The sequence below is a fragment of the Indicator indicator genome, chromosome 14 (assembly GCF_027791375.1).
Source record: "Indicator indicator isolate 239-I01 chromosome 14, UM_Iind_1.1, whole genome shotgun sequence".
NCBI classification, from domain to species: domain Eukaryota; kingdom Metazoa; phylum Chordata; class Aves; order Piciformes; family Indicatoridae; genus Indicator; species Indicator indicator.
The window spans coordinates 24,611,535-24,637,285 of NC_072023.1; the positions used below are offsets into that span (position 1 = coordinate 24,611,535).

A 25,751-nucleotide genomic window follows, 5' to 3' on the forward strand; every position below is an offset into this window, starting at 1 on the left:
TTGCTGGCTGCTGGATGTCAGCCAGTCAGGGGAGCTGGGCCAGGCAGGAGGAGGGGCTGCAGCCGCTCCATGGACACAGAAGGGTCTTACAAACTCAGGAGTTTCCAGTTGGCAGCACAATGTCTCCTTTCTTTCCCTGGCTCAGGCTCTCTCTGTGCCCTGTTTATCATCCCTGGCGATGCATGCCCTGGGCTGCACGCAGCCACACAGCTGATTTGCCTCTGTCCTGCCAAAGCTGCCTGGGGTTTAATTGGGAAAGAGCTCTCTGCTTCATTCTGCCCCAGTTACAGTGCAGCAGGTCGTGCCTCTGCTGCTACATCCTCCCAGCTTTGCTGCTTCTCCTGCCTCTGCCACTGCTTCACCTTTCTGTCCCGGGTCTCCTTGCTCACCCAGAGCTGCTGGGTGTGTGGTGCCATCCTCCTGGGTGCTTTGGACATGATAAGGTTTGGGCTAGAAAGGGAGGTCTGTGCTGTCTGCATGCCTGATCCTCCTTTGTGGTCTCTTGTCCCAGGAGGGTCTGATACTCTATAAAGTCCCTTGCCTAGAAGGGAGCAGGAACACCAAGGTCTCTTGGCTCAAAGCCAGGGTTGCAGGTGGCTGTTAGTGCAGCACAGTCAGTGGAAAGGGTCAGCACTGGGGCCTGGAGCCCAGCCACGCTCCCAAGGCCATGGATTCTGCTGGGTGGGCACCGGAACAAGGCCTGTCCCAGTTCTTGCATGTACTCAGGTCCAGCTCTCCCTTCCTTTGGGCAGTGCTGCAACTTTGTGCCTGTGGTGGTGTGCTCAGCAGGGCAGCAGCCTGTGCAGGCCTCCCTGGGGAGAAAAGCTCTTGCAAGTATGTTCCTGGGCATCCTCTCACTGGTGCCCTTGGTGCACAGCTAGTGGATCTGAGCTAGGTTCTTGCAATGCTACTGTTTCAGCAGGGGGGAGATAAGCAACTGGGAGGTGGAGTTGGGATGGGGAGGAAGCTGAGGGGCAGGAGAAGGCGCAGACTGCATAATACCACTGAGAGCCCAGACTTTGGGCTTCTGTTCCTGGCTCTGCCCAAATCAGTCTGCTCAAAATTTTGAAAGCAGGTTTTGAAAGAGGTTTTTAACGCAAGAAGGGGAAATTAACTTCTTGCCTATTATAGGTCCTAAGTTTCCAGCCCTTTGAAAACCAGGGGCAGGTAGTTCTGATCTGGGAAGTCAGACTCAGTAGCTATGTTTCAGAAAGCCCACTGACATTTCTCAGGAGCTGTGTGCATGAGCTGGGAATGGTGCTGCCATTTCCCTGATGCCACAATCTGCAAAAGTCCTAAGCAGCAGATTTTTACTGTGTGTTCCAGAGGAGACCCAAACAGTAAACAGAGCTGCCTGCAGTGGAGAGCCATGAGCTGAGGTGGAGGGATAGAGGTGATAGGGTTTCAAACCAGCTGCTTCACTGATGACTTGTGGGGGCCTAAGATTAAAGTCTGTCTCAGTTTTCAGTCCCAGGGCACTGCTTTGGGCAGCCAGCACTGTCAATAAAGTCCTTCTTTTCTCTTTCAGAGGAAGCAGAAACTAAACTTGACTGCTGTAGCTCACAAGAAAATCCATTTTGCTTTAGAAAAAACTCAGAAACAGTGTGCCAGAAATGCTCGTTATTTACCCGTTAATTATTTCTAGTAGCTGTGGGTGCAGGAAAGCAGAACAATCTCATTAGCTCCTGCTAGGATCTCCTCCTCTCAGGGCTTTGCAAAGACTTTGGAGACAGATTTCTATCAGGCTGGAAATCTCAGGGACCATCTCTTAACAGCACTGATGGAGCACCCAGTACAGTGGTGTCCACCTTGTTTTTAGTAGCCTGCCCTCTCCCTAATCCTGCCAGACTCTGTGGTGAAGTGTTAGAATTGTGTTAGAATACTGCAGGTCCTTGAGCAGGGCTGCCCACTCTTTCTGGGCTTCCCCCACACAGACCTGTTCTGGCCCTGTGGCTATCCTGTGCTAAAGCCAGCCCAGCTCCACTGCATTCCTGAGCCTTGGGAGCCTTCCCTGGCTCTGCCTTTGCAAGAGGAGACTGCAGCACCATCCTCTCCACAGTGTGGGAGTGTTGTGCTGTGTTTGTTAGAGGTCTGAGCCTGCTATCTGCAGGAAGCAAACAGTTTTCTGGGAAGAAAAGTCAACATCACTTGCAGATAGCAAGCAGGCCGCCCTAAGACTCAGCTTCTGTGGGAACCCAGCCTGTTCACCTCGCTTCCTGTGCCACAAGAAACAGCATTTGCATTTATTTGGTTTGGCTGAGAAAAGTACTGTAAAACCCTTGAGTGTGAACCTGGCTGTGGCCAAGGGGCATGGGACTGCTTTGCAGTTGTGCTCCAATTCAGTGTTTGCCACACTTGCAGTGATTTATTTGTATCTAAGTCCCTGCAGAGTCCCAGGTTTCTCCTGGCTGCATCCTTCACTCCAAGCCCTCTGTATAGCTTCTCTCTGCTTTCCTGCAGTGTCAGAAGGAGGAATTGCATCCACTTTGTCTCAGTGTTTCTCCTCGTGACTAATGGGCAGAACCCAGGCTGAGGGATGTCAGCAAAGGGGGAAAGAAGAGGATGTAGTGTCAATGGCCAACATCAGCTTGCAGACATCAGTCAGGCCCTGGCAGCATGGACACCAGTGAGAGAGGAGTGGTGAAAGAACACTGGAGCAGTGTGAATATGCTTTGCCTGGCACATCCAGAGGTGGTTTTCACGTGCATGACCAAAGCCCACAGCTTGCAAGGAGCATTACTGCATCAGCTGGTGCCAGGCCAAGCCTGCTCTGCATCCTTCCTTCCAGCCATGGCTTACTCCAAAATGAAATTTCAGCCCTCTGTCCTGGGAAAAATAACTCCCTGAAGAAGTTTCTGTGCCAGGAGTGCACGGAGGGGTTGGTCCCTCCTCCAGCTGCTGCTCCAGCCCTGCTAGAGTCTCCCCAGTGAAAACTATGAATTTGCTGCCATCTGTAGACGTTTGGGTGCTGGTCAGGCTGTTTCCACAGCACGGCTCACACAGCCCTTATATAGGCAAGACAACTACAACAAAACCTTCCTGGTCCCAAGGCAACCTATTTCTTTCTTCAGCATTTCCCCATCTAAGGTAGCTTCTACAGTCTGCAGTTTATTTATTCTCCACTGTTGGATGTCAGTCCTGCATGGAGAGTTTCAGTGTCCAGCTCCACAGGTTGAAAGCAGAGTGCTCAGGCTTTGCTGGGATACAGCCAGCTCCTTTCTTCTGAGTGGCTCTGATGAAAAGAAAAGAAAAGAAAAATCTATTCCTTGAAATCCCACAGACAAAAGGGGAAAAAAATCCAGCAGACTTTTCCTAGCAAAGCTGTGCTCCAGATCTCCAGGGGCCAGTTGTGTAGTGGGGGCAGCCACCCAGACCCAGACTGCACACTCTGCCAAGCTGGCCAGGAAGGGAACCCTCCTCTTGCAGCATTTTTGCTTCTTTGGGCACATGGAGGCCACATGGTCTTGCCTGTGCTGCTGCTCCCCATTCTGCTGAGCCTCTATCTCCCTTTCCCCATCATCCCCCATAAGTCTGACCTTACAGACACCCTTCAAGAAGGAGCTCTGCCATCCCTGCCTAGGGTAGCCCCTCTGTCTCGGGTCAGGAGAATAGTTTTAAACGGCAAGGGAGCCAAAGAGACCTTCTTGGGGGACATGAGACCCTGTGCTGTTCTTGCTGGACTGTGGAGGGCTGCTGCAGCATTTTCCATGCCCTCTGATTCAGCAAGATGGAGCTAGCACCAACTGAGATGTCTTAGGCACTATTGCAGTTCCCTGGTGTCATTCACACTGTCACCTGGTCCACTCCTAAACCTTCAGCAGATTAGAAACAGGAGGCAGGACCCATGTGGCTGCTCTCTGTAGAGCAGCCCCTTGCAGCAATGCTCCAGTGCCAGGGGGCACTGCTGATGTTGGCAGGACAGGGTGGGGATGCAGGGGAGGGACACATCAATTCATGGTGCCCCACTTCTGCCCCCAGTTCCAGGGTCTGGCCAATCTGCATGTGTTTGAGGACTGGTGTGGCAGCTCCATTGAGCAGCTCAGGAAGAACCTCCACTTTCCCCTCTTCCCCCACGTGAGTAAAATATCAACACTCTCTGTGCCACACTTCCCAGCTCTGCTTCCTAGCTGGATCACCCCTGCTCCCTCTGCATCCTGTCCCCATCCCTTTCCATCACCTTACCTGTCCTCCTGCTCCTGGGGGAGCAGGAAGCTTTCACATGGGCTCAATACTGGCAGCTTTTCTGCTGTGTACAGGAGGCTCATTTGACCAATGCTGGTCTCACAGGCCTTGGGCACAGAGTGAAGGAGCCCTGTAGTTGATGCTGTTCCTCCAGAAGGCTGGCCAGTGCCATCTCATCCCCACCATCTTGCCCACATTGCCCATGCAGCTCTCCGCTCTCTGCAGTGGGTCCTGCACCAGCTGCTCCCTGCCTGGCCTGCTCTTCCCAGCACACACTGTTCCCCATCACCTTCCCAGAGCAAACCTCCTGCTTCTCTCTGCCTGCTTGTCACAGGGATTTGTTCCTTTCACAGCTAATTAGTGTGTTTATTTCTTTCTCTTCCCCTTCAGACACGAACTACCCTGAGGAAGCTGGCAGTGTCCCCAAAATGGACCAACTATGGCCTCCGCATATTTGGCTACCTGCATCCTTCTGCTGACGGTGAGGGCTCTGAGCCTGCTATGCTGCTGCTGGACACTGCTGCTGGACACTGCTGCTGGACGCTACTGCCTTCCCCCTGCCTAGCCCAATGCCACGGCCCCCACAGCCCCAGCCAGCTGTGCCTGACCAGCTGTGCCCTTGGCATGGATGAAACACATCTATCTGCCCTGCAGGGTGGAAGGAAGAGGCTGGGAAAGAGCAGATAAAAACCAGTGTTGCCTTGAATGCACAGCCCCCTGGTGTGGATGTGGGCACCAGCCCTGAGCTTTGCCTCCCTCTCTGGCATGCAGAGGGCTGTAGGTGACAACACTGCTGTTTGTGCATGAATGCCACCTAACAGCAGCTGACATCTGCAAGCAGCCAGCTGCAGGCTTCTTCCCAGAGCAGCCTGCTAGCAGTCACCCACACTGCCTGCTCCCCTGGCCCTCAGCTGCCATCCTTGTGACCCCAGCCAGAACAGGGAGACTCACGCGCTTCTGTCTCCCTTCATGGCTCCATGTGCACATTCCTCCATTCAAACACAGCTTCTCTCACGGAAGTTTGCTCTGGAAACAAAAGAGGAGGCAGAGAGACTTTGCATGGACTTGTTAGCTTTTCAAATCAGATGCCAGGTGAAGCCAGTACAGGGGGGAGAGTGAACCAGATACATACGTGAGGATTTTTTTTCAATCACAGCAGCATTAGAGAGTTCAGAGAGGTTCAGAGGGGTGGGGGTGGTAATACCAAATGAGAAGGTGTGGTCTCACCAGGAAAAAGGGTGAGGACAGTATTTTAGAGGAGCAGAATGCATTCTGTGCACAAGCCCTTACCAGAGCCCTTCTTACTCCTTCCATCTTTTAACAGGGGAGTTTCAGTTTGCCATTGCTGCGGATGACAATGCTGAGTTCTGGCTGAGTCCAGATGAGAAGCCCTCGGGCCTGCAGCTGCTGGCCAGCGTAGGCAAGGTACAGTGCATGCTGCAGGGCTGCTTCCGTCAAGGCTTAATGTTTCTGTGAGGATGGAGACCTTCCTGTCTGACATACGTTTTGGACCACTGAGGTTCTTTTCTTGTCTAACTACAGACAACAACAGCTCAGATGCCAGATGGGTATGACATGACATACCTTGAGCCAGTGCTGTTGGGAGCCCCACCTCTATGATGAAAGAATTTAAATCTGACCCAGGTTGTGGAGCTCATAGACAACTTACCAGGAGTAGCTCCCAGCAGTTTTCCCTTTTTGTCACTCCCAGGGCAGTAACCAGGGAAGAAACTCATCTTAACCAGAGCATTTTCTGTCTCTCCACAGACAGGGAAGGAGTGGACTGCACCAGGGGAGTTCGGGAAATTTCACAGCCAGCAGTCAAAGATGGTGAGGTGAGTAAGCAGAGTCCCTTGCTCCCAACCATCTCTGCATGTGGCCAGGAAATCACAAGGATGAGGAAAAGAAAGCCAGGCTTGTTCTGGAGAATTCAGCAGTATGGAGAAGGGGATTACTCTAGGTTATGGCCACATCCACACCTGTGCTGGCTGCTTTGCTGTTGTACTGCAGAAATGCAACACTGATTTTTTTTATTTCCCTGGAGGAAGCTGCCACCAGCAGATTCAGACTCCTCTATGAACTGTATCCTGAGACTCCTGCCCTGGAACTGGCCAGGTTTCCCAGAGGCTAGAACCTAGCAGGCAGAACTGAAAGGGAGTAAGAACAGAATTAAACTGAGAAGGGTGCCCCTTCCAGGTGCACAGGGGGAGCTGCCTGTCTCACTGCCAGTGTCTGGATTGTCTTAGTGATCCTAACTCTGCTCATCCTTAAGAATTAGGTTGTTCCATGGGTGTGGTTGCTCTGCACTCGTTGTCTGCTGACAAGCTAAGAAGTGTTACTTAATTCTCCTGGTGACAGACGTGTTGTTCTTCACAGGTTGTCAGCTGCACGCAGGTACTATTTTGAGGTGCTGCACAAGCAGGATGACAGAGGAACAGACCATGTGGAAGTAGCAGTGAGTCTGTGCAAATGACCATGCCCTCTATGTCCCCTCAGAGCTCAGGAGTGATGTTTGTACTGATTTCCCTCCTTCCCCAGGCCTCAGCTCCTCCTTGCATGAGATTTATCTAATCCCTTCCAGAGTCCTTATGTAGTTCTATGTGGGATAGTCCTGGCTACATATCAGGACCCTTTCCACTGCTTGCCTGGGGTTATTCTGCCCTCTCCAATCTTCATTGCAGTTCTTTGTCCTTTCCTGGCTTTGGATCTCAGCTCATTGCCAGTGTTTTACTGCTGGGTAAACTTGGTGATAGTATGCAGAAGGAGGAAGCTGTGAGCCCATCTGGTGAAAAAAAAACATCTTGTGCTTGCTCCTTGTGTTCAAGCTGCACTTCATTTTAATGTGTTTCTCTGTTCTAGTGGAGACTGAATGACCCAGAAGCCAAGTTCAAAGTCATTGACTCCCAATACCTCTCCCTTTTTGCTAGTAAGTATTTTCACCACAGCTTTCCCCAAGCACCTTCCCATTCTTCCCAAACACTTCTCTGGTGTTTCCACATGGATCAAAGCCTAGCCAGGCAAATACCATGCATACAGATCATACAAAAGAGAGAGACCTCTGGACAACAGTGTAGCTCATCATTAAATTCAGGAGAACTGGGAGTGAGATTGGAACATTATTTCAGGGAGATCTAGGGGCAGAGAGGAGACTCTGCGAGGGTGAGAACTGTTCCAGATTTGCAAGTTACACAGGATGCAGGTTGCCTGCAGAGAGCTAGGGATGCTGTGAGGCCCAAAAGATGGGATGTGTGTATTTGGGGCAGGGGGTCCTGACAACTCAACCAGGGAGAAGGGGCTGCTGTAGCACTTCCAGCACTTTCACTCTGGGGGTTGGATACAGCACTGGGTGTCCACTCTGGGTGGCTTACAGCAGCAGTATTTGGGGATGCTGCATTCTTCTGCACCAGCCTCAGTCTCTCAAGTTGCTGCTGCAGCAAGGACATTAGCTCAGTCCTTCCTGTTGCATAAACCCTTCTTAGCACATCAGCTGATATCTTTGTCAGTTAAGGAGCTCCTTAGTCCTGTTTACCTGTATCTAACTTTGTCAGCATCACTTTCCTCTGGCAGCTTTCTCCCTTTCCCTATCTGCTGTTGCCTTTCAGCATCTTTGGACTTTTTTCCATGACAACAATTTTGCCCATGAAAGACTCCCTGATGTGATGGAGACATCTGTTTGCTATGTCTTGGATCACAATCTGCTGCTGTATGTTTTGAAACCTGCCATTTGGCCAGGTCTGAGCTTTCCATTAGGTCTTCTGTCTCCATCCTTTTTCCTTACTCTATTTTCTTTTTAATTCTCTATAGAAGACTCACATCGCAGAAGATCCCTTTGTGATTGGGCACAGTGCTGCAGTCTCATCTTTATTTGGCACCTTCTGCCCTTGCGGTGCTTTCCCTTTCCCACATCAGCCTTTGGTTGTTTCACATCATCCCTTCCCCTCTGAATTTCCATGCTATTCAGGTCCCAAAAGCTGCTAGTGCTAACCCCAGCGCTCCTGGCAGTATGTTGCCTTTCTCTCCTGGGTGTTTATTCAGTTACCCTCATCTCAGTACAAGATCCACAGAGACATGAAGTCTTCTGGCAGCAGCACCCAACAAAAAAGCTTGCCTATGCTCCTGGCTTACTGTGAGTCTCCATTTGCCTTCTGGAGCATTATCCTCCTCAGCCACTGAAGGACTTGCCCCAAGGTCCTGCTGCTTTTGCAGAACAAGAGAGAGCTCTGCTCAAGTTTCTCCTCCCTTTCATCTTTCCTCTCTCCTTTTAAAGTAAATGTAATGCTAATTATTCAACTGTATCCATTAAAACCACATTCATCTGTTTGCTTTCAGTGGTAGCTGTGTTCCTACCCCAGAGCTTCTGAGTCAAAGCCTTTTCTTCCTGCAGTGTCATAGAATCATAGAATTGTCAGAGTTGGAAGGGACCTCAGGGATCATCCAGTTCCTGCCCTTCTGCCATGGGCAGGGATACCTCATGCTAAATCAGGTTGCCCAGAGACACATCCAGCTCCTGCCCCTCTGCCATTGGCAGTGACATCTCACACTAGATCAGGTTACCCAGAGCCACATCCAGCCTGGCCTTAAAAACTTCCAGGGATGAGGCTTCTACCACCTGCCTGGGAAAGTCTTTGCAGTGAAGCTGCTGTTCTACACTAGTTAGGCATGGCTGTGCCAGGAACAGCATTCATGCAGTGCCATTTAGAAAGGGCTGACACTGAGGAAGGCCATTCTTGGGCCAAGGGTCAAATTAGTTGTTCCCTCCCATTTTCTGTTCTTCTCTGCTTTCTAGACGAGACGCTGTTGAAGATGGATGAGGTGAAGCACATCCCTCAGACGCTGGCCAGCCACAGGAGCAGGCCTGCTGACAGTGCAGGCAGCAAGGCACACCCAGCTGACATGTTGAAGCCTGACCCCCGGGACACTCTCTATCAAGGTAAGACTTGCAGAGCAGTGCAGGAGGTAGCTACAGCCTGACACAGCATATGCAGTAGCACAGCCAAGAAAGTGTGGTGGGTTGAAAATGTCCCCTCACCATTAACTTCACCAGACTAGCTCAGTTTGGGAGCAAATGGAGCTGTGTTTACAAGCAAAACTACAATCTGCATCCTGGCCTGCATAAAGAATAGTGTGGCCAGCAGGAGCAGGGAAGTCATTGTGCCCTGTACTCAGTGCTGGCTAGGCTGCACCTTGAGTCCTGTGTCCAGTTCTGGGCCCCTGAATTTAAGAAGGACACTGAGATACTTGAACATGTCCAGAGAAGGGCAATGAGGCTGGGGAGAGGCCTCAAACACAAACCCTACAAGGACAGGCTGAAGGAGCTGGGGGTGTTTAGCCTGGAGAAGAGGAGGCTCAGGGGAGACCTCATTGCTGTGTACAGCTGAAGGGAGGTTGTAGCCAGGAGGGGGTTGGTCTCTTCTCCCAGGCAGCCAGCACCTGAACAAGAGGACACAGTCTCAAGCTGTGCCAAGGGCAGTTTAGGCTGGAGGTGAGGGGAAAGTTCTTCATGGAGAGAGTGGTTGGCCATTGGAATGGGCTGCCCAGGGAGGTGGTGGAGTCACCATCCCTGGAGGTGTTCAGGAGGGGATTGGATGTGGCACTTGGTGCCATGGTTTAGTAGTCATGAGGTCTTGGGTGACAGGTTGGAATCGATGATCCTTGAGGTCTTTTCCAACCTTATTGATTCTGTGTGGAATACAATGAGTGTGTACAAATAGACAGGATTTACAATATTTGCAGGAATTTACACTTAACAAACAGCACAAGGACCCCTCACTGGCCAAAAAAGCAGGGAAGAAGCTGTAACGGCTTCCCCCTCCCTGCCCCCTCCCCAGCCCCCTGTACAAAGGAAAGAGAGAGAAGCAGAGAAAGTTAATACCAGACAAAACAATGCAGCCAAGGTCAGCAAAGCCTCTTAGTATATCTCCCCAGCAAAGAAGCGAGAAGAGAAAACATTGTTTTGGGAACCAAATCTTATGGTTATCTTATATCCCTCCAATGGAATTGCTTAGAATAATCATTATTTTCCTTTTTATACCCAATAATGATTATTTACATTTTTACTACTTTCTGCTCAAGCTCGGTGAAAAATTTTAAAGGCGTAGTCTAAAACTACCTCAGAAAGATTGTCCTTCTACTTCACAGTTATCACAGAGTTGTCAGGGTTGGAAGGGACCTCAAGGATCATCCAGTTCCAACCCCCCTGCCATGGCCAGGGACACCTCACACTACAGCAGGTTGCTCACAGCTGCATCCAGCCTGGCCTTAAAAACCTCCAGGGATGAGGCTTCCACCACCTCCTTGGGCAACCTGTGCCAGTGTCTCACCACCCTCATGGGGAAGAACTTCCTAATATCCAATCTGAATCTACCTCCTTCTATTTTTGCTCCATTCCCCCCCAGTCCTATCACTCCCTGACATCCTAAAAAGTCCCTCCCCAGCTTTCTTGTAGCCCCTTTCAGATACTGGAAGGCCACAAGAAGGTCTCCTTGGAGCCTTCTCTTCTCCAGACTGAACAACCCCAACTCCTTCAGTCTGTTTCTATAGCAGAGCAGCTCCCAGCCCTCTGCTCATCCTCGTGGCCCTTCTCTGGACACCTTCCAGCACCTCCAGATCCTTCCTGTAATAGGGGCTCCAGAACTGGACACAGTGCTCCATCTCAGATCTCACCAGAGCAGAGCAGAGTGGGGAGTAGAGCCACACTTTTTTCCCCCCAGGGCAGAGCATACAATGTCAGTCACTGTAGGAGACAAATCACAGGCTGGTTTCCTTTCCTCCTTGGCATCCAGCTCACAACATCCCCCAGGTGTGAGGCTTCAGTGCAAGTGCTCTAGAGCAGCGTAAAGAGATGAACTGCGCAGGATCGTTTGTGTTCTGCATCTGTTAGTATTTCACATGGATAGATGGAAACCAGAAATAGCTAAGCTGGTGCATCAGTTCCAGCAGAGCTCCTCCAGTAGCCCTTGACTTCTTGTTTCTTCTTGGCAGTGCCTCTACTGAGCAGGTCTCGTGTGCGCCGAGCCTTGCCGGACTGCTCGTACAAGCCCAGCTACGTGGTGAATGGATTCCCCCTGCAGCGCTACCAGGGCCTCCAGTTTGTAAGTTCTGTTCCCTCAGCAGAGACTTGCCCAGGGATACCTCATTATTCATAGAGTCATAGAATGGTCCAGGCTGGAAGGGACCTCCAAAGCTCATCCAATCCAACCCCCCCTGCAGTCAGCAGGGACATCCTCAACTAGATCAGGTTGCCCAGAGCCCTGTCCAGCCTCACCTTGAATATCTCAAGGGATGGGGCCACAACCACCTCCCTGGGCAACCTGTGCCAGTGTTCCACCACCTTCATGGTGCAGAACTTGTTCCCCACATCCAATCTAAATCTGCTCTTCTCTAGTTTGCAGCCATTGCCCCGGTCCTGTCCCTGCAGGCCTTTGCAAACAGTCCCTCTGCAGCCTTCTTGTAGCCCCCTTCAGGTAGTGGAATGTTGCTATTAGGTCTCCCCAGAGCCTTCTCTTCTCCAGGCTGAACACCCCCAGCTCCCTCAGCCTGTCCTTGTAGCAGAGGTGCTCCAACCCCTGATCATGGGCCCCAGCACTGATCTCCTCAGGCCTGCCCAGCTCTCTCCTAGTTAGTTGTGGTTCTGTGGCAGGTTTTAAAGGCACGGTTAGAGATGGACAGGCAGATGCCAAGAGACAGAGCAAGTCACACCTGTGCACACATCCCAGCATCCTGTCATCTGCTTTCCTTTATCACAGCTTGCTATAGGGTGCCTTGGGGAGGCAAAGAGTTATTGAGCAATCCTTGCTCCCTCTGGAGAGGGCTGGTGGCTCTGCATCTGTATCTGGGTCAACTAGTGACTGATGCCTGGTGTTTATGAGGGTTTTGCTTCATTCTCCTCCCTCCTTCTCAGGTTCACTTATCCTTTGTTTACCCGAATGATTACAGCCGCCTGAGCCACATGGAGAAAGACAACAAATGCTTTTATCAGGAAAATCCTCATTACTTGGAAAGGTAGGATGCTGCACATGCAGATTTGGTTAAGCAGGGAGGGAGGAGACAGTTTAAGTTTGGAATTTCATAATCACTTCTGTAGGGCTCTTAAAGATTCCCTAAGTCCTGCAAAACACGAAAGCATTTGTAGTTTCTGTTCATGACTTATGTTTCCTGTAAGTGGAAAGCTGTTTAGGTCTCAAGGGGAATCTTCCACTGCTTCTCTTGCTCCGTTAACCTGGGAGCTGGGTCAGAGTGTGTTTGCTTGTTCCCTCTACATCAGGGAATGAATTTCCAGCAAGCTTTGCCTGCCAGCAGCTGCAGTCTCCTTATGGCTGTCGCTGTGCAAACCAGCCCGTGCTCACCACCAGGCATTTCTCTGGGGGAATAAATAAATGATTGCCATTCATCTCCACTGGGCTCCTGCTCCCAGCAGTGGACCTGTGAGAGAACCACAGCAGACCTTGTGGAAGGACTCCCCTCCATTCAGAAGGACCTTTTTGCAGGATAAGGGGAGTCACTGTTTCAGGGAGATAGCTCATGGTGGCCTCCCTGTGCTCAGGATCTTCTTCCTCCCCACAGGACTATTTTGAGGGCTGGACCACATTGTAGGTTTGGGAGGGAACTCCTGGGACTGTGATTCATAGTGAAGGGTGGAGAAGGTGGCTGCCTTTGACAATTCATTTGTATTGTGACAGGATGTGGGAACTGGGGAGCCATTTTGCTTAGCAGCAAGCATACATGGAGGGAGGTGGTCCTGGTAATCCCTCCCAAACGCTTGAGCACAGACTTAGGAGGATGGCACACAGACAGTGGTGGCAAGAGAGAACAGAGAGGGACATCATTGCAGTTACCTGCCTGAGGCACTTTTGCAGCTTGGTGACTTGCAGTTGTGAACACTACATCAAAAGGGAGCCTTAGGGAGCAGTTTAAGTGTTTCAGGATACTTGTGTTGGGATGTCCTTCTGCACTTATGAGAAAATGTCTGAAAGATAATAAGCAAGGAAAGCTGACCAAAACTTGGCAAGATGGGGATGATTGTAGTCTGTGACTGGCTGGAAAAGAAGGATCTTGAAATGCGGTGTAATCAAAGTAATGGATCATCGCTTCTGATTTAGAATTCATTTGGAGACAGCAAAGCAGCTTTCATCAAACTTGTGTTTTGCCCTTGCCTCTGCAGATTTGGGTTCTACAAGTACATGAAAATGGATCGCTCAGAGAAGAGCCTAGACTCTGGAGAAAAGACAGAGCAGCCAGGTAGGGGTCCTAGTGTAGTGTGGTGGGCTGAAACCCACCTCCCACAAGCCCAGAGGTTCCTTTTAGCTGTGACTTTTGTGTGTGAGCTCTCACCACCAGCTGAAAGAAACTGTTGACGTTCTGTACCTTCCCTGCCTGATTGTTGTGGCTAGGAGAAGATTTTTGCTGCCACTTTGACTTTTCTCCAGGGCAGGTCAGGAGGTCACTAAACAGTGGGCTGTGGTGGAGAACGTGGCAGCTCCCTTTCAGGCCCACAGCTTAACTGAGCTGTGGTTCCAGAGGAAAAAAGATAGAAGCATCGTAGCCAAAGGTGTGCAGCGTGTGCTCGCAGCTGCCCTGCAGAGCTGTGGCCAGACCAGCAGCTGAAAGCAAAGCCAGGCACCTCCACAGCCTTTGCAATACCAGCTGAGAGGAGCTGAGGAGGTTGGTAGCTAGCAAGAGCACAGCTTCCCTGGGTGAGAGCATCCCTGTGCCTCTAAGCAGGTGTGGTGGGTTGAAATTATCATTTGCTCAGTTGGAAAGCAAATGAAGCTCTATTTACAAGCAGGCTAAAATCTAGAAATATGAAATGCAATGAGTATGTACAAAATAGACAATATTTACCTGTATTTACAATTTATAAACAACACAAGAACCCCCCTGGACAAAACCAAGGGCTTACCAACAGCTTCCCGCAGCCTGTACAAGAGAAAAGTGAGAGAGAAGAGCAGAGAGTAGCTTGATAGTAGTTAGCCACAACAAGAAACGCAGCCAAGGTCAGCAACAGCTAAGCAAAAGCACCAGCTGGTATCTGCCAAAGCAAAGAACGAGAGTTAGTTTATACAACTAACTTTATGTTAGTTATCAGACCAAAGGGATTGTTTAGACCTTATCATTATTTTCCCTTTACACCCAATGGTAGTTCTATCACTTTCTACTCAATCTGTGGAAAATTTCCTATGCATGAGCCTAAAACTGGCACAGCAGGAGACAAACACTGAGATAAGGCAAAAAGTAGCTGCCCCCAGGTGGGCAGGTGCCAGGGTCAGGGCAGGGAAGGCAGCAGGAGGACGCCAGAGGTGTAACTGCAGTTACTTCTGCAGGCTCCCAGGAGGTGACCCTGGATGATCTGCAGTACGTGGAGCGGGTGGTGGAGCACACTGGCCCCCCACAGAACCCCGACAGGGGGAGGGCAGCGCCGGCAGGCAGCACTCTCAGCAGCCACAGCCTCCACCAGGACTCCTCCCTGCGGGAGCAGCGCCAGCTCCTTTCTGTGCTGGGGCATGGCGCGGGAGAGGGCACACAGACAAGGAGCGTGAAGAGGGCTGGCATCAAACCAGCCGTGATGGCCTCTGCCAACCAAAGCCTCACCCAGGCCAGCCTGGAGGGGAGCCCAGTGACGAAGAGACCTGGTTCCAAGGCCGGTGTCAGAGCCAGCTCCAGGGGCCCTGCCCAGCATGGCAGGGCCATCCAGGACAGAGTGCTGCTCAAAAAGGCAAACTCTCCTTCTGGCACCATGGCACAAAGGCAGCAACCTCTCAGCAACCCCAGGGACTCAGGGGTCATGATTCCCAGAAGGGTGAGACCTCAAGGAGACCTCAGCACCACTAAGGATGGGCTGCAGCCAGCAGGCACCTTGCCAGCTGGGAAAGGAGGCCAGGTGCCTGGCAAAGTCAGCAGAGGGGCTGTAAGCATTGCCAGCCCCAGCCAGAGGCCTGGACTGTTACAGTGGTTGAACCAAGTAGAGTCCTACATTGCTGAGCAGAAGGCAGCCAATGGTGGGGAGGTGAGCGAGGCAGAGGCACAGGTGGCATCTCCTGTGAAGGGCAAGTCTGGACCTGTGACAGCAGAAGAGGAAGAGGCAGATGGAGAGCCAGAGGAGGAAGATGAGGAGGATTTTGACTATGTACCAGTGTTTGACCAGGCAGTGAACTGGGAGCAGACCTTCAGCACAAGCAATCTGGACTTCCACATGCTGCGTACAGATTGGATTGACCTGAAATGCAACACGTCAGGAAACCTGCTGCTGAGAGAAAGAGAAGCCCTGGAGGTCACACGTGTCTTCCTGAGGAAGCTCAACCAGAGGAACAAAGGGTAAGGCATAGGGTAAAGACCAAGGGGCAGCGTCCCAGGGCTGGCATCCCATGTGGCACAAGGAAACCCTCATCCTGTGGGAATGGGAGGGTAAGCTAGAGGTGGGAAATAAGACTTCAGGTAAGGGCTCTCTGTAAGAGCCTGGGCTTTAAATACCTCTTTTGGATGAGAAATGAGAATTGTTGGACAACAGACCATGTCTGGAGGTTGGATATTGCCCTCCAAAGCTGGTGGCAGTAAATTTGTAAGATTAGAGGTTTCCATCTATCTACGTCCCTGGCCTCTTGCTGACTTCCTGCTTCTGCAGCATAGGTATTGAGAGCTTCAGGTGAAGAAACCCTGCTGATGTGAAGTAGGACTGGAGTTCCTTGTGCTTGTGATTTGATGTCTACCACATCACAGTATCACAGTACATCCAGTCCAACCCCACCCTGCCAAAGCAGGATCACCCAGGGCAGTCTGCACAGGAATGCATCCAGGTGGATTTGGAAAGTCTCCAGAGAAGGAGACTCCACAACCTCTCTGGGCAGCCTGCTCCAGGGCTCTGTCACCCTCACTGTAAAGAAGTTTCTCCTCATGTTGAGGTGAAACCTTCTGTGTTCAAGTTTGTATCCATTGGTCCTTGTCTTATTGCTGTGCACCACCCAATAGAGCCTGGCCCCCTCCCCTTGACACCCACCCCTCAGCTATTGATAGACATTGATCAGATCCCCTCTCATCCTTCTCTTCTCCAGACTAAACAGCCCCAGGGCTCTCAGTCTCTCTTCCCAGGGGAGATGCTCAAGTCCCCTAAGCATCCTCCTGGCTCTCCATTGGACTCTCTCCAGCAGGTCTCTGTCTCTCTTGAACTGGGGAGCCCCAAACTGGACACAGGATTGCAGCTGTGGTCTCAGCAGGGCAGAGCAGAGGAGGAGAAGAACCTCCCTAGCCCTGCTGGCCACACTTTTCTTGCTGCACCCCAGGATCCCATTGGCTGCCTTGGCCACAAGGGCACATTGCTGTCCCATAAAGAACTTGCTGTCCACTAGGACACATATCAGCTTATGAATCACTGAGGACTAGAAGGGACCTCTAAGATCATGTAGATCAGTATATTGCCCTCAAGGACAACCAAATACCCAAAGCTGTTGTCTGACTGTGTGCACCTCTCTCTTAAAACCAGCTGGATTCCTAGATCATAGTACTGACCTGTTTCAGCTCATCACCTCTTTGGTGACCCTCTGGAAGTCAGCTTTTTCTAGTACTCTGCTTTTTCATGGTCTTGAAATGTGTCCTTTTCTTCTCCAGATTTACCATCCTGATTGCCTTTCTGGCAAAGAGATACACTTCCTCTGAGCTTTTGTAAGATAAACAACCCAACTCCAGAGCCTTCTGCTGAGGGGGCCTCTATTTCCATCATTTTCCTATTTGTCCTTCTCCATGCAGGTTTCAGTTTGGGTTAGTTTTCCTGTACATAACTGACCACTGTCCTGGATATTTTATAGAATACCCATTCTATTAGTAGTTCCCAATCACAGGATCACAGGATGTTAGGGACCTCTGGAGACCTTTGAGTCCAACCCCCCTGCCGGAGCAGGACCATAGAATCCAGCACAGGTCACACAGGAACACATCCAGACAGGGCTGGAAAGGCTCCAAAGAAGGAGACTCCACAACCTCTCTGGGCAACCTCTTCCAGTGCTCTGGGACCCTCACAGTAAAGAAGTTCCTCCTCATATGAGGTGGAACTTGCTGTGCTGTAGTTTCCATCCATTGCCTCTTGTACTATCCCAGGGCACAAGTGAGCAGAGGCTGTCCCTGTCCCTTCCTTCCTGACCCCCAGCCCTCAGCTATTGATAGACATGGATCAGATCCCCTCTCAGTCTTCTCCTCTCCAGGCTAAACAGCCCCAGGGCTCTCAGCCTCTCCTCACCAGGCAGTGCTCCAGGCCCTTCAGCATCCTTGTAGTCTCCCTTGGACTCTCTCCAGCACATCCCTGTCCCTCTTGAACTGGGGAGCCCAGAACTGGATGCAGTATTCCAGGTGTGGCCTCACTAGGGCAGAGTTGAGAGGGAGGAGAACCTCCCTGGATTTGCTGGACACACTCCTCTGAATGCACCCCAGGACCCCATTGGCCTTCTTGGCCACCAGGGCACATTGCTGTCCCATGCAGAACTTGTTGTCCACCAGCACTCCCAGGTCCTTCAACAGGTCCTTCAATCCATAGCTCTCATCCTACGTCTTAAGACTGCATTTGCTGTTTCAGGGCCCAGCAGGCACAATCAAGGTGTAGCTATCAGCACACACAAGACTTTCTCAGCATTTTTACCTGATGAGCATCCATTTCACAGCAGGAACTCTTTGTAATGATCCAAAAGGGCATGAGCTGGCACTTCATCCTGTTCTGGCCATTCCAAATCTCCAGCTCACCTCAGTTTTCCCTGTGGGATTGCCCAGCCCTACTTGGTGTCATTGGCTGAGCAGCTGTCATCAGCCAGTTTCAGTAGTCCAAACAGCCTCCTGGTGCCAGGATCGCCGTGGGAGGTGTTGAATACACTCAGCATTACCAGCCCTGTGATCATTCAGGCACTCTTGTTATCTCCTGTGCCACCTTGGTTTCATTCCCCTTGCCAGCTATTTTCTGTTGGCCACAATCCCAGAGCTAATCCCACATGTGTGGAGGAGGCTAAACCTTCCCGTGGGGCTGTGGGAGCCTCACAGCAGAGCAGGAGGAAGCTGGGGACAAACAGATTGGTGCTAGCCAGCAGCCAAGAGCCTGGTGAAGTGGAGCAGTGTATTAGTTTTGAGTTAAATTAACGAGGTGGGAATTATAAAATATAGTTATTTTTATTTTCCCAAAAGCCCACCCCAAAACTATGTACAAAACTGATAGAATTGCTTACAGGTTCTATTAGGTCCTGAATTCTTCCAGGATGCTTAATGGCAGTTTGGATACAATTTAGAGAGTTCAGAGACTGGAAGAAGCTATGACACCAATAGCTTCACCCACTTACAAACCAAAGGCCAACCAATAACCCTTAGGAAGATATGAGCAGGCCAGGGTTTACTCACGAGGATTAAAGTGGGAATTTGGAGATGGTCCCTAGCTCACTCTCTCTGCTGACAGGCTCCAGAAACTGTCGGTTTGTAATCCAGTTGGAGGCTCAGGCTTTATCCCAGGGCTCTGGACCAGGCACTGGAAGCAAGGCAGGACAGTCGAGACGACAAGGCTTGAAGTGAGGAGAGGCTTCAGCAGATGTGAGCAAGGCTTGAGCAAGGCAGATTTGAGCGAGGAGGATCTGAGCAAGGTGGATCTGAGCAAGGGGATCTGAGCAGGAGCCCCCAGGCTCCCCAGACACTTGTATATATACAAAATGCCAGAGGTCACTTGGTCCAGTGGGCACTAAAGCTAACATGTAGCCACCCAATGGAAAGCCTTCTGCCAGGCTATGACCATAATAGGCAGAGGCCAGGACCTTGTATCTGGGGCAGCTTTCATGCTCTGACCCCAGCTGGGCATCTTGTTTACCAGACAGGCAAGGGCCTGTCCCTTTTGTTCCTTTTCCTGCCTTGCCCTGTGGAGAAGGACCTGGGAGTGCTGGTGGACAGCAAGTTCTGCATGGGACAGCAATGTGCCCTGGTGGCCAAGAAGGCCAATGGGATGCTGGGGTGCACTCAGAAGAGTGTGTCCAGCAGATCCAGGGAGGTTCTCCTCCCTCTCGACTCTGCCCTAGTGAGACCTCACCTGGAATATTGCATCCAGTTCTGGGCTCCCCAGTTCAAGAGGGACAGGGATGTGCTGGAGAGAGTCCAAGGGAGAGCTACCAGGATGCTGAAGGGACTGCCCTATGAAGGGAGGCTGAGAGCCCTGGGACTGTTTAGTCTGGAGGGGAGAAAATTGAGAGGGGATTTAAGAAATGTTTATAAATACCTGAGGGCTGGGGGTCAAGAAGGAGGGGACAGGCTCTTCTCCATTATACCCTGTGACAGGACAAGTGGCAATGGATATAAACTACAGCACAGGAGGTTCCACCTCAACATGAGGAGAAACTTCTTTCCTGTAAGGGTCCCAGGGCACTGGAAGAGGCTGCCCAGAGAGGTTGTGGAGTCTCCTTCTTTGGAGCCTTTCGAGCCCTGTCTGGATGTGTTCCTGTGTGAGCTGTGCTGGATTCTATGGTCCTGCTCTGGCAGGGTGGTTGGACTGGTAAAGATCTCCAGAGGTCCTTTCCAACCCTTAACATCCTGTGATCCTGTGATCCTACAGGCGGTTCCAGCTGCAGCGGATCATGAACGTGGAGAAGCGTCAGGACCGCATGCGGGGCAGCCGCTACCTGCTGGAGCTGGAGCTGCGGGAGCAGGGCCAGCGCCTCGTCCGCCTCTCTGAGTACGTCTTTGCGCGGGGCTGGCAGGGCCTGGCCGGCGACCAGGAGGAGGAGAGGAAGATGAGGAACCTGGCGTGGGGTCGACAGCGGCACCTGATGGCTGCGGCGAACGAACCAGAGCTGTGCTGGCCCCAGGGCTTCTCGTGGAACCACCGTGCTGTGGTTCACTTCGTGGTGCCAGGTGAGAAGGACCTGCCTGGCTGGGACATGGAGGGGTGGCACCGTGGGCAGCTCCCACAAGGGCATTCATGAGAACCACTTCTGCTCCAGCCTCCACCATTGTATTTGGGCCATTTCCAGTTTCTGTTCTCCACAGCTTAAGCCTCCTCAGAAATGTGGCAAGGCCCAAACCCCCTTGGGTTGTAAGCTCAAAGAAAGCTGGGAAAGAACCCACGCTGATTCCTGGGCTCTCAGGGCCAAGATTTCAGCCTGGGCCTGTGTCAGCATTCATAGAATCAGAATCATCACAGAATGGTACAAGCTGGAAGGACCTCCAAAGCTTATGCAGTCCAACCCCCTCTGCAGTCAGCAGGGGCATCCTCAACTAGATCAGGCTGTCCAGAGCCCTGTCCAGCCTCACCTTGAATATCTCCAGGGATGGGGCCTCAACCACCTCCCTGGGCAACCTGTTCCAGTGTTCCACCACCCTCATGGTGCAGAACTTGTTCCTAACATCCAATCTGAATCTGCTCTTCTCTAGTTTGCAGCCATTGCCCCTGGTCCTGTCCCTGCAGACCTTTGCAAACAGTTTCTCTGCAGCCTTCTTGTAGCCCCCTTCAGGTACTGGAATGCTGCTATTAGGTCTCCCCAGAGCCTTCTCCAGGCTGAACACCCCCAGCTCCCTCAGCCTGTTCTCGTAGCAGAACTGCTCCAACCCCCTGATCATTTTCATGGCCCTCCTCTGGACCTGCTCCATCAGGTCCATGTCCTTCCTGTGTTGAAGGCTCCAGAGCTGGATGCAGTACTGCAGGTGAGGAATCACCATAGCAGAGGACAGTGGTAGAATCACCTCTCTGGATCTGCTGGCAACGCTGCTTTGGATGCAGCCCAGGCTGCCATTGGCCCTCTGTGCTTCAAGCTCACGTTGCCTGCTCATGTCCAGCGTCTCATCCATTAGCACCCCCGAGTCCTTTTCCTCAGGTCTGCTTTCTATCACCTCCTTCCCCTGTCTGTATTGATACTGAGGGTTGTTCTGGCTTAGGTGCAGAGCCCTTGCACTTGTTGCACGTCATGAGGCTCACCTGGGCCACTTCTCCAGCTTGTCCAGGTCCCTCTGGATGCCCTCCTGTCCCTCTGGCATATCAACAGCAGCACTCAGCCTGATGTCATCTGCACACTTGCTTATCCTGCTATGTCATTGATAAAAATAGTGAACAGCACAGGTGCCAGTACAGACCCCTGAGGGACACCACTGTCACTGCTCTCCATCTGGACTTCAAGCCATTGAGCACCACCCTCTGGCTGTGACCATCTAGCCAATTCCTTACTCACTGAACACTCCACCCAGCAAATCCATACCTCTCCAACCAGCAGGATGTTGTGGGTGACTGTGGCAAAGGCCTTGCAGAATTCCTGCAAGGTTAGTGGGGCTTGAGGAGAGGCACGAAGCCTCACCTGGTGAGAAACCACACTGTCTTTTAAACTAGTTTTGCTTTGATCCTCTGCCTCTTGCAACCCAACCAGTGAAGAACCAGGCACGCTGGGTGCTGCAGTTCATCTCTGACATGGAAGAGCTGTTCCGAGTCACTAAGGATCGCTACTTCAACGTCATCATCACAGACTACAGCAGCGATGACATGGATGTAGAGAAGGCTCTGAAAAGGTCTGCACTGCACAGGTGAGAGCACTCCCTGCCCTTAAAAGCTGCTCACATGCAAACAGATTCTGTGTATTGACCACCCACAGCCTCCTGCAGCTGGAAATCCCAATGTAAAGGTCATGCAGACCTTCCACATCTGCTTGAACATTGTTATAGCACAGAGTGCATGCAAACTGCATGGTAGAGAAGCGTAAGGCAGGAGCTGCTGTAGGTAGCCATCTGGGTGCATGTCTTTGCTCCTGGCCTTTGTTCATGTTTGCAAGGGAGAAGGGGAAGCAAGTCTGACAGTGATGGGCAGGTGGAAGGACTGAGAAAACTAGAAAGGTGTGAGAAGGGGCACAGAAAGCCTGGAGACCTTTGGGGACTCCCCTTGCTGGGGTAACTTCTGGCTTTCTCTATTCTGATCTGAGCCAGCTTTGGCTGACTGTTTTCTCTATGTGCCAGTGGTTGCAAGTAACAGGTCCTAGGATAGAGCTGGACTAGAGCTGAAAAGGCTTCTGCTAGAGGGTTCCCTGTCCTTGCTGCACAAGGGAGAAGCCACCCTCAGTGCAGGCTGTGACCTGGAGCAGTGCTGAACTCACACGGCAAAGGCTTTCCTCCTCCTGGAGAGGGTGCAGCTCTGCAGCGTGATGGCTGCAGTGCCCTGCTGCTGGCAGTGCTTCCCCTGCTCACCAGCATGCACACACTGAACTTCTCTTTCCCATCTGACCCCCAGCTATCAGTACTTGAAGCTGAAAGGGAATTTCGAGCGTTCTGCTGGGCTGCAGGCTGGGATAGACCTTGTGACGGTAAGCCTGGGGGCCCAGGGGGTGGGCATGGGTCTGATGCTGTCTCTGCCTTCAATACTGAACATGAGGGAAGGGAATAGCCTGGCAGACCAGGTCAGCTTGGAGCAGCGGAGACTAAGGGCTGACATCATTAATATTTATAAAGATGTGCAGGGTGAGTGCCCAGAAGATGGAGCCAGGCTCTGCTGGGTGATGCCCAATGACAGCACAAGGGGCATTCATGGAAGGTGAGGCATAGGAAGTTCCATGGAAACAGGAGGAAAATATTTTTCCCTGTGAGGGTGACAGAACCCTGGAACAGGCTGCCCAGGGGGGTTGTGGAGTCTCCCTCTCTGGAGATATTCCAAACCCACCTGGATGTGTTCCTGTATGACCTGCTCTAGGTGCTCCTGCTCAGGCAGGGGGGTTGGATTGGATGAGCTTTGGGGGTCCCTTCCAGCCCTTAACATTCTGTGATTCTGTGAATCGTAGATGTTGCCTGTCCCTCTAGAGTAAGGGTCTCACCCTTTATTCTGAGGAGCTTGTGTTTGATTCTTGGTCCACCTCTGGAAGTATTAGACAGGAGGGAAGTCCTCAGTAGCAGCTTTGTGATGCTGGCTCTGCCAGGTCATGGTCACAGTGTTTCACACCTATCGTTGTACAGCCTCTCAGTGCCCATTTTGCTATTTCTAACATAGCAGTAAATGGCTGTTTAAATCTCTTCCATACCTCTGTCTTCCTGAAAAAACATTTACTTAAAGTCAACCTTTTGTTTTCCCAACCGGTGTGGTGGGTTCCAGGACCCACACAGCATCGTTTTCCTGTGTGACCTCCACATCCACTTCCCAGCGGGAGTCATCGACTCGATCCGGAAGCACTGCGTGGAAGGCAAGATGGCCTTCGCCCCCATGGTCATGAGGCTGCACTGCGGCATGTCCCCGCAGTGGCCTGATGGTAAGAGGGAGGGGAGCCCCTCTGCCTCAGTCCTGGGGCAGTGGGGTAAGAACTGAGGGTGTCTGACACCTCTAGATTTGTTCCTCTGGTGCTGGCAAGGTCTGGAGCTTCAGGTCCTTCCAGGACCACTAGGTGAGAGTGCATCAGATGCAGGATGGTGTTTAACGGTGTCAGGTACCTGAAATCTGAGATCAAAGAGCCAGCCTTTTATATGGCAGTTCTCCTGGCCATCTCCTGGGGCTCTCTGTGGATTCCAGGACCTTGGAAAACCCCTGCTTGACTCTTTTCTGTTGTTTCTCTTATTTCTTAGGGGGCAAAGCCTGTCTTGAGGAGAGCTAGTAGCCTAGGGTTGAGGATAAGCAACCCAAGTCAGGGGTGGAAACTGGCACAGATCATCTGAGCACAGGTTTTCCTTTAGTGAGAGGTGACCATCCTGAGGCCCCCAGGCACACAGACAGCCCTTTGGAGCTGTGCCAATCCAGGTGCATTAGGTGCTGTGCTGGCAGACAGGAGCTGTGAGAGGGCCTGCACAGTCTGATGGGACAGACTGTGGGCAAGCCTTGCCCATGCCCCAGAGCTTTCAGACACTTGGCTCTGCCTTGCTGTTGACTGTGGTGCCAACATTGTGCTTAAAAGTAGCTGGAATCTCACTCCAGCAGCCCTACTGGAGTCATCAGTGGTTGAAAGCTCCAACACACCTGTGCCTCTGTTGTGCTGTCCTCAGGCTACTGGGAGGTGAATGGGTTTGGCCTCCTGGGCATATACAAGTCTGACCTGGACAAGATCGGAGGCATGAACACAAAAGAGTTTCGGGACCGCTGGGGAGGAGAGGACTGGGAACTCCTGGACAGGTAGGACACTGTTGTCATCATTCCTGTGCTCAGGAGGGGAACCACCCTGGAGGACTAACTACCAGTGGAGTGGGGATCTGACGAGACTGAGGTGACTGATGACACCATAAGCTTGATCAATGAGGGAGAGACTTTGAGTATGTCCTGACCTTAAACCTAGTAGTCAAGTGGACACAAAATTTGCTGCTTCAACCACCAGTGACAGAAGGGAAGACTGTCTCCTGGTGCCTTGCAGACACACTGCTGGTTGGCCACTGGCCGATCAGGCAGTGGTGGCTGCGAAGAATTTGTCCTCTTCGAGCTATGAAGTGCACAGTGAGTCCGATTTGGGTCCATCAGACTTCCTACACTATGTGCAGCAATTGCCCAGAAGAGTAACTGTTAGATCATGGTCATGAAGTACAGTTAGAATTTGTGACAAGTTTAAGAGAGGGGATCCCTGCTGCACAAACCCTAGGCCTCTGGGTTTGTAGTTCCAGGTTTTGGGGCCTGTCCTGTCTGCAGAACAGACTGACATCCTAAGCAATGCTGTGCTGCCTGCTGCCTGTCCTCCTAGCCTGGCACAGGCAGGCTGCTCCTGACCAGTGCTGCTCTCAGGTGTGGATAAGCACTCAGCAAGCATCCTGAGGTGTCTGCTTGTGGGTGTGAGGTACCCCTGAGCTACTCAGGACTCCTCCGTTTGATTGCAGTCTCCTGACAACAGCACAAGGAATTTCCTCGGGCTGAGCCCCTCAGTCTCTTTGTGACCAAGTTTTGCCTAAGTCTGCCCTTCTGCTTTGTGGCAGGATCTTGCAGGCTGGGCTGGAAGTGGAGCGCCTGTCCCTGAGGAATTTCTTCCACTGGTTCCACTCGAAGCGGGGCATGTGGAACCGGCGCCAGCTGAAGACACTGTGACCCTCCGCCCCGGAGCTGCTGGGCAGCACCGTCTGCGCCCCACTCGGCGTGCTCCTTACCCAGGCACACAGCTGAGCACAACAACTCTGCCCCCAGAGCCCCCTGATGGGATGGCACAGCCCAGGAAGGGGTGGCCAGGCAAGAGGAGTGGGGAGCTTCTCTTGTGAGCTGTTGTGTCCACGACGCAGGATCTGTGTCTCGCTGGGAAGATGTGCAAGGGAGACACCATCATAAGTGAAGGGCTTGTCTTTCCTGCCATGCAGCCTGGTGGATGGCATGGTGGGAGAGGTGCCAGAGTTCCCATCCAGTCTGGCATGGTGCAAACCAAACAAACACGAGTCCCAGCTAAGCCCAGAATCATTTATGTAGAGCAGCACAGCTTCTCTTCTAATACTTGAATGAAAAAAAAGGAAAAAGCAAACCCCAACCCTGCCCCTTCTTCCCGGTTTCTCCAGTATCTGTGCTTTTGGACAGGGGACCAAAGTGAGTTCTCTCAACTGTATTGTGTCCATATGTCCATGTGCTGACCCAAGGAAATCTGTATGTGGAGGAGCTGGTAGGCACTTTAGGCTGCTGGTGCTTTTCACTGAGTAATGATGAAAAGCTGTGCTCA

The 25,751-nt window shown here is 51.8% G+C and overlaps 1 protein-coding gene across 1 annotated transcript in view; it reads left to right on the plus strand.

Moving 5' to 3' along the window:
* Nucleotides 1-25,138, plus strand: part of B4GALNT3 (beta-1,4-N-acetyl-galactosaminyltransferase 3) — an 81,689-nt gene extending 56,551 nt beyond the window's left edge. Inside the window, exons 4-20 of the mRNA XM_054386591.1 lie at nucleotides 3,979-4,074; nucleotides 4,573-4,663; nucleotides 5,507-5,607; nucleotides 5,950-6,017; nucleotides 6,559-6,637; nucleotides 7,042-7,108; nucleotides 8,969-9,112; nucleotides 11,164-11,273; nucleotides 12,083-12,183; nucleotides 13,343-13,419; nucleotides 14,502-15,492; nucleotides 19,736-20,034; nucleotides 21,537-21,690; nucleotides 22,388-22,460; nucleotides 23,240-23,393; nucleotides 24,118-24,244; nucleotides 25,030-25,138. Coding sequence (XP_054242566.1) covers nucleotides 3,979-4,074; nucleotides 4,573-4,663; nucleotides 5,507-5,607; nucleotides 5,950-6,017; nucleotides 6,559-6,637; nucleotides 7,042-7,108; nucleotides 8,969-9,112; nucleotides 11,164-11,273; nucleotides 12,083-12,183; nucleotides 13,343-13,419; nucleotides 14,502-15,492; nucleotides 19,736-20,034; nucleotides 21,537-21,690; nucleotides 22,388-22,460; nucleotides 23,240-23,393; nucleotides 24,118-24,244; nucleotides 25,030-25,138 — 2,841 coding nt within the window. The remainder of the gene's footprint in view (nucleotides 1-3,978; nucleotides 4,075-4,572; nucleotides 4,664-5,506; nucleotides 5,608-5,949; nucleotides 6,018-6,558; nucleotides 6,638-7,041; nucleotides 7,109-8,968; nucleotides 9,113-11,163; nucleotides 11,274-12,082; nucleotides 12,184-13,342; nucleotides 13,420-14,501; nucleotides 15,493-19,735; nucleotides 20,035-21,536; nucleotides 21,691-22,387; nucleotides 22,461-23,239; nucleotides 23,394-24,117; nucleotides 24,245-25,029) is intronic.
* Nucleotides 25,139-25,751: the final 613 nt, after the last annotated feature.